Source organism: Centruroides sculpturatus, unplaced genomic scaffold, assembly GCF_000671375.1.
Source record: "Centruroides sculpturatus isolate CEXI.00-Female unplaced genomic scaffold, Cexi_2.0 scaffold47, whole genome shotgun sequence".
NCBI lineage: Eukaryota > Metazoa > Arthropoda > Arachnida > Scorpiones > Buthidae > Centruroides > Centruroides sculpturatus.
This window is the reverse complement of record NW_019384385.1, coordinates 1091991-1100214: the sequence shown is the minus strand read 5'-3', so window position 1 is coordinate 1100214 and position 8224 is coordinate 1091991. Positions and strand designations below refer to the sequence as shown.

General features: G+C 28.7%; 1 protein-coding gene across 1 annotated transcript in view; it reads right to left on the bottom strand.

The window, feature by feature from the left end:
- Positions 1-1680: 1680 nt before the first annotated feature.
- Positions 1681-8224, bottom strand: part of LOC111618054 (DNA repair endonuclease XPF-like) — a 59087-nt gene continuing 52543 nt past the window's right edge. Inside the window, exons 16-18 of the mRNA XM_023359478.1 lie at positions 3571-3708; positions 2163-2249; positions 1681-2084 (exon numbers count right to left, since the gene is read on the bottom strand). Coding sequence (XP_023215246.1) covers positions 1860-2084; positions 2163-2249; positions 3571-3708 — 450 coding nt within the window. The 3' untranslated portion in view covers positions 1681-1859. The remainder of the gene's footprint in view (positions 2085-2162; positions 2250-3570; positions 3709-8224) is intronic.

Genomic DNA, 8224 nt, shown 5'->3' with positions numbered 1-8224 from the left:
CATATGTGAAAATTAACATCCTGTTAATTTAATTACATATAAAAAGCATTTAAAAATTAACAGGTTTTTTTTCAAATCTGAGAGTCATTGCTCTTCACACAACACCAGGAGCGTCATGATACTTTATCATCCAAGTATGAATAATTATAAAAATTTTTTTTTGTGTTTTTGTCAAATTTAAATTTTGCTATCTTTTAAGAACAATTTATTTGTTTAGTTAAATACAATAAAAGTGTATTTTCTAAAAAGTGTTTATTTATTTATTTCAATTCAGATCATATACTTGTTCATTACAGTTTCAGAACTGAAGTAAGTTCATAAGCAATAATATGTATAGAAAACTTTTCTGTGAAATTAAACTTCTCATACAACCTCTCATAATTACTTTCAATTACACAAACATATAAGTAAAACCAGATTAACTAATTTGTCAATTTTTTAACACATGCATTTGGAAAACCTACTTTATTATATAATGGACACCCTTTTGCCCAAATTAGTCTGTTAAATTGAAGTTTTACTGTATATAAAAGAGAAAAGCATCTTTTGTAAACCGATGGCAGACCACTCCTTTATAGACTGGAAATTTGACAATGCTATTGAGCACAAACTTGTAGACTTTAGAGGGCTCTAATCCATTCTTCTCTGAAAATTGACAGAAATGCAGTTTCAAAGGATTAAAAATGTAGCACGTAATCAGTTTCCCTGACATAACAGTGGACAGTATTACCAAAGCATTCTACAGGAAACAGGACAGGAAGCATGATGATAATAAGAGTAGATAAGAAGTATGAGTCATTATTGGTAAAGCTATTAAAGCATTAGCACCATCATATGCTACACAATTCAAGTATACATTTGGGAATAAAAAGATTACCTTCTGTTATGAATATTCTTCATTGCAACAAAGATGACATACTTTCAAAATCAGGTGTACCTAATTCTAACTCTGAAGCTATCTAAATGTAAGGAGAGTTTCTATTACATCAGGTCTGCGACAAGATTGCTTTCAAAGAGAATAAAAGAGCATTTTCACTTTGGTTATATTGGGTCAATACGAAATTAGTACCTCACTTATGCAATGGACTTGCAATCATGAGTGAGAAGTATTCTAGAATAAATCAGTTCTTATTAATGAATCTTGAGACAACTTTCTGATTAGAATTCTACAGCAAATATACATTTATTGCTTATCTAAATACACTGGCATGATCAATAGTAGAGATATGATGAGTGCTTGCTATAAGCCAATGCTAGACAGCATAAACTTCACAATTCATAACCAAGCTAATGATAAATTTAACCTAATAAGATGATAGCTATAGTGGCTTACAATTACTTTGTTTACATTATAATTATATGTATAAATTTATTGTATTTTCACATTAATGATTTCATACTTGTCTATTCTGTACTACAGTGTTTTTCAACCTTTACAAGTTAAAAAATTCTGGCGACCCCCCAGGGCCATATTAAAACTATATCAGTGATTTTAAAAACTACGTATTTAATTTTCTTTCTGTTGAGACCTAAATGTCAATCGAAAAACCAATTGTACTGTAAAATAAACAGGCACAGCCTTCTCACTAAAATTCTAGTTTTTTTATCGTAGTGTAGGACCTACAAACACTTGTCGTTTTCTTTCACCCACAACCCCCTATGTAAGGCTTTGCGACCCTCCTGGGGGTCACGACCCACAGGTTGAAAAACGCTGCTGTACTGTATTTCAAATACAAAAGTGGTTGTTCTTTATGTTTTAAATTTATGTTTCATTTGCTGTTCTATAATATATTTAAACCTGAAAATGACTCAATGAGAGTTTGGTTTCCATGATAAGCAATGTCACAGAATATTATAAATTATAAATATTTTAATTTATTCAAGATATAAAATTTTAAAAAGTAACATGCCTGCAATGAAAATGATTTATTTTGGTCAAACTCAATTAAGAGAACTGGTTTTTTATAATATCTACTCATCGATTTTACTTGATTATAAAGGCGACCACTATTCAATGAACCAATTAAATCACTTAAGCTTTTTCTCTCAACACACATATCAGGAGTCAAAATATAGTCACCTATCTGAAAAAAATCAAATATTGCACTTAATAACCTAAAAGTTTATAACTTTTATAAAATTAAGTTGATTATGCCGAATACCTCTAATGTTACAGGTTCAATATCAATTCCTCTGTGATGAATTAAGGATGGAAGCTCACTTCTAAATTCTCTTAAATCAACAATAATCTGTTTTAAAATATAAAATTTTTTAAGTTAGAGAAAATAAAAATAAATATATTTTAATGAAAATACAAAAAAAGTCATACAAAATTTTGTAAATTTCTTAGTAAATGAAATTAATTTCAGAGAATCAAAGTATGAATGTCTTGAAGCTACAGAATACAATAATTTAATTATAAATAATTCTCCTGACTCTAACTTTTTGGAAATTTACTTTAAATTTAATATGTTTTCAAATTTATCAAATTAAATAACCAATCTCTGAATACTATAGTTTTAAATAACAATATTTTCAGATTAAAAATCTATTCATAAATAATTACTTAATTATTACTAAAATTGTATGTTTTTTTTTAAATTCTTTCATAACATGCCTTTTCAAGTTTCAAAGATTTTAAATAATATTGAGGAAAAGCACCAAAGTGAGAGCCCTATCCCCATCTAAGAACCTTAATTTATTTTATCAAAAAAGTATTTCAGTGGTAATTGGAGTAACTACTTTACAATCTTGTCATAAACTTATGGAATCATTTTTACACAGTTCAAAGTTTTGTCTATGAAAAGTGTTGCTTTTTCATTCTTGTTATCCATTGTTGAAACATGATTTTGTGGTCTCATCACTTCACTTCTAAATAGATAGGTTCCTTTCTTATTACTAGCAGTAGTAGTGGAAAAAACTAATGGATTATATGCTTTGTTAACCATTTCTAACACACAATAATTGATGATACCACATTGTTCAAAATATTCCCTTTTCCTAGATCAGTCCCCAACACACTACAAAGTATGATCCCCTACTTTTTAAATATTAGTTTGAGTTTGACTAATTAGGTGTTTTCTATGTTTAGATTGAAAACAATGACAGACAATGGACAAAATGAAGAAACAAATAAAACTGTCAGAATCCATGGCTAAAGCCATAGAAGGTATGAGAGAAGATGGAATCAGAAAAAGCAGTAAAACTATTTCAGGTCCCAGGTTCTTTAATGAGGTTACCATACTAAAAATGATGTCTGTATGCATTATGATGAAAACTAGTCATCAGATTGAAATGATGAACTGTAAGTGCACTGATTGGGGTTATGTGAAATGTTCAGGAACAGAGAAATATATTTGCAATTTTTACAAATAAACATTTTCATTCCTCAATGCATAAATATTTAAATAAATCATTTTATGCTAAAAATTTGCCCCGTTTCTTTTTTCCATAAATTTCCATCTATATTTGGGAGTCCAACTTTGGTGCACTATGTCTATATATAAAATAGAATGCACATATTCCATATTCTTTAGTGCATTTCTTATTACGTATTGTGTTACAAAATACCTTTTGTTGAACTATTGTCTGTTTCACTTGGCTTCCACCTTTTCTGGGATTTACAGTTTCATTAGCAGGAGCAGCATTTCTGATGAGATCGGGATGATCATCAGTTTTACCATCTCTATCTTCAGGAATAGCCATAACCTATCAATAAAAATTAATTTTTAATTGTTTCGTATATAGTACTTGAATTAATTAAAATAATTCTAAAATTTAATTAANTATTTAATTGCTCCTTCCTCTCTTCCTTGGCATGTTGTGAAATTTCTGATAGTTGGATAATAAATCGTTTTATTGTAATTTGTCTTTTTAAATTATTTTAAGTTGATATTAAAATTTGGAAAAGGGGGATCCCTAGATTGGTAAAATAGGCAAATTTCCTCCTACAACTTCGTTTGTTGTTCAGGATACAGTTAAGGTTGTAACAAAGTTCAAGCAAATACGTAATTAGCAAAAAAAAGTTGAAATAAAGTGATTAAATAAAAATTATTACAAATATCGTAAATAACAAATGCATATATAGAGAGATTTTTTGGAGGGGGAAATGGTCTTCACAATTTGAAATCGATCGAACATACAGTAAAATGCTCGTATACACGCGCACTTTCTATCGTAGTTATCCTACGATACTATGTACTATGCCAGAAACCTTTGCGGGAGTATATTAAACAACTTCCCAAAGTTTCATGGCAATCGGATAAATGGTGTGGAATAAATGGTGAATGTATGTCTGTGTCTGTCCTTCATGAAGGACAGACACAGACATACATTCATTTTTATATATATAGATTATGGCTCTCTTATAGTATTTTTGTGTGTCATTTTCTAATACTGTTTGTGGAGTATCTTTGAAGTATGGTACCTGGGTGTCTAATAAACTGTGTTTTAGTGTAATCTCTTGGTGTATTATATTTGATTATGTGTATGTAAACAGTCTGTTTGTGCCAAGCTTGCAACCAGAGGTTATATGTTATATTGTTTCTGGCAGAATATGGCATTCATTATTATTACAAAATTAAAAATATAATTAAATAATAATAATAATAATTTTGTATTTACATTACCTGAGCTGCTGTATTATAGTTATCTGATGAGGATTCTGTTGAGTTGCATTCATCTGAAATTTTTGCAACTTGATCTACTTGAGGTTGTTCTTTACCAAACTAAAAAGTAAAAATTAGACTATTGAATATTTTACAAATTATGAGAAATAAACATAAAATAAGGAAAATTAACTCATTAATGACTAACTTTGAATGTAATAAATATATTTAGTAAATTTCACATTTCAGAAAAATGAAGAATTAATATTTTAACATTTACTTTAATAATTTAATTTAGTATTTTAATAATACTAGTAATTGCAATAAACAAGTTAATAATTAAATCAAAATTACTTAAAACTTTATTAGAAAGATTAGTGAAATGTCATGTCTTTTTTTCTTTCCCAAATATCTGTATAAAATCAGAGACCAAGATTTAAAAAAAAAAAACAGTTATTTTATTCTTTTCCTTTATAAACAACAATGCATTTTGGATTCAATTTTCTTAATCCCTCCTCAGGTTTCCAACATATTAGACAGAAAACAAGTTGAATGACTAATGTGTTGGAAACCTGAAGAGGGATTAAGAAAAATTTAATCTGAAATGCATTGCTGTTTATAAAAGAAAAGAATAAAATAGCTGTGTTTTTTTAAAAAAAATCTTGGTCTCAGATTTTGTACAGATATTGGGAAAGAGAAAAGATGAGGTTTCACTAATCTTATGTTTTATAACCGAATTTTTGTGAAATGGCTGGCATGCTGGAAATCCTGGGGTTACCCACAAGCTAGTTAAACTGCGACTAAAATATAAAATTAATCAGATCTAACAAACTAATCATTAATTAAATGTTAAAGAAAACATCCTTCTGAGAATAATAAAATAGTAACATTGTTTGAAATGTAAATCAAATTACAAAGTCAATGTTAATCAGTGTAAGTTGAGATAATTTACAGCGAGTTTCTTAAATTTAATATGTTTATTTTTCATTTTTGAATCAAATAACAATAAAATTTGGAATTCCACGAGTATTGTATGCTGTTAGAAAGAAGACAAAATGAAGAAATTAAACATATAATCGTAGTTTTTGATGTAATGCTGAGTTTCAGAGTTTTAGAATGAAAACTCATTCATTTTTATGTGACATAACTCATTTGTTTTTTTAATGCGCTCTCTAGAGAGGGATCTGTAACCTCACTTAAACCCATATGCCAGTTTTTACCATAAGGAAATACCTGATTTCATGGCCTCTCTAGATAGACTGGTGTGCCAGTCATTCCGCGAAAATATTATGTTGCAAATGTCAAGCTCAATTCTGGTGCCAAGTGCTATGCCAGACTAAAGTCAAGGCAACTCAAACAACTGTAACATCAAGTTTCTGTGTTATTTGTATATGTATCCATGTCTAGAAACTTCCTAACAATATGGTATGTGTTCAATATTGCGACTTTCTATAGTGTCACATGTTTTTATTATGGGCTTAAGGTTTCTAGACTTTCGTGTAGTGTGTGGTATGACACTAATGGAAGAGAAGACAACAGGCACAATAAACATCCTATCCATCCTCCACAGTTGCCTTATTTCTTGGATGAGTGGAACATACTTGTTGATTTTTTCACTGTAAACATTTTTCTTGTCATGAATGTTTAGGATGGAGATGTCTGTAAGTGATTTTATTGCATTTGTCAATAAAAATGATGTCAAGTCTATTATGATAAATAGTTTTATATGTGACTAGCTTACCCGTCGCGCATTGCTGTGATCTCAGAAGAAACGAAATTCAAGCAAACTCATTACGATAAAATTAAATTTACATTTTATCATTTTTATTGAAACTTATTATTATTATTATTATTATTGCAAAATGCTATTAAAATAACTAATAGAACAAGTCATTCTCAGAATGAAAATGTTTTCATATATATGTATAAGAACAAAATTTTGTATAGGTAAATATTTACAGTACATGTACAAATTTTATCATTCTGATATGTTATTTCATTTGTTTTTTTCTAAGTCGTTTACTGTTTAAACAGTTTTCAGTATTTCCTTTTGCTGGATTATGAATACTCTCATACAATAACTTGGCACTAGATGAGTTATCCAAAATTTTGGTTAATTGTTCCAATGACATATTATTTAATTCTGCAATATTTTTTACTTTATTCATGATTAGATAAATATTCTTTGAATTGATACCTGGTAAACGTGACAGGAAATCCTGCAATAATAATAATATTATTATTATATCGTTTTTTTTTTAAAAAGTTTTTTCAAAAGAATTAATAAACCAATTAAAAAAAGATTTTTAACAGAATAGATATAAAATTAAAAGTAATTAAAAATTCAGTTATAAAACATAAGATTAGTGAAATGTCATGTCTNAAGCCTCGTTTAAATACTGGCTCCCTTTCATGGTCGAATGAGTGTTGCCAGCTAAAACACGTAAAAATAATATTAAAGTAGCCAAGACATAGCCAAATATTGAAGCGCCACATCAGTAGCGGACATTTGAAATTTGCCGACTAGGACGGTCGGTTAATCGGGGGTCGGATAATCGAGGCTCTACTGTATATATGTATGTTACTTGTTATATTAATGCATTACATTTTTGGATGAAGAAAAAGGAGACGAAGAAAATACATTTTGCACTTTTCAATTGCTTATATTTCGGCAACCGCAATACAGAAAATTTCGAAATTTTGCACATTACCCAAGAAAACAATTTTCTTTCGAACGAGAATTTTATTTTATTAAAGTCATTAATTTATCATTGCTGTGGCATTTTTAAATGAATTAATCTTTTGCCCCTGGATAGATATTTAAGATTTGTGCAATGCCAGAAATATATCTTTTTCCCCTAGACAAATGTTTAAGTGGACACTGTATATATATCTGCATTTATTTTATTTATTTATTCCAGATGATATTGAAATGATCAAATTCTACTTTCTGTTTAACAACCTGACAATAGTTTTGACAGTATCTTTTAAAAATTCGCGTAGAAAATTACACAAGTTTTGATAATTAAAAGCGAAATGGCATTTATTTTATTTATTTAAGCCAGATGATATTGAAATGATCAAATTCTACTTTCTGTTTAACAACCTGACAATAGTTTTGACAGTATCTTTTAACATTTACTTCAATTTTTCAATTAAAATCGCTGATGGATATTTATAAAATTCGCTAATTTAAAGAGAAATTTGTATAAATTTTAACGTAAAATATTATTATTATTTTTAGTTAATTTTGTAATATTTTATAGCTTGAATGAGAATATAAGAATAGAATTATTATTGGATTATGAAACTTTTTTCGATAGTTTGATATATTTTCTAGCTCTCAAACTTTTAGTAAACTGTAAAAGTTTATATTAAACTAGCAGGTGGGCCCGGCGTTGCTCGGGCAAAAGTAACGATAACTAAGATAAAGATTATTACGTTACAGTCAACCTTACCCGTTTTCACAGAATGCAAGAATTGGGTCCCCTTGTTTCCAGACTAATTAGAGAATTTTTAGATGGGTCTAAAAATATGTTCGATTTCCCGCAAAAACGAAAAAAACTGCATCTGCGTATTGCACGTCGCTTTCTCTTAACAATTCCATTGTTACGTAA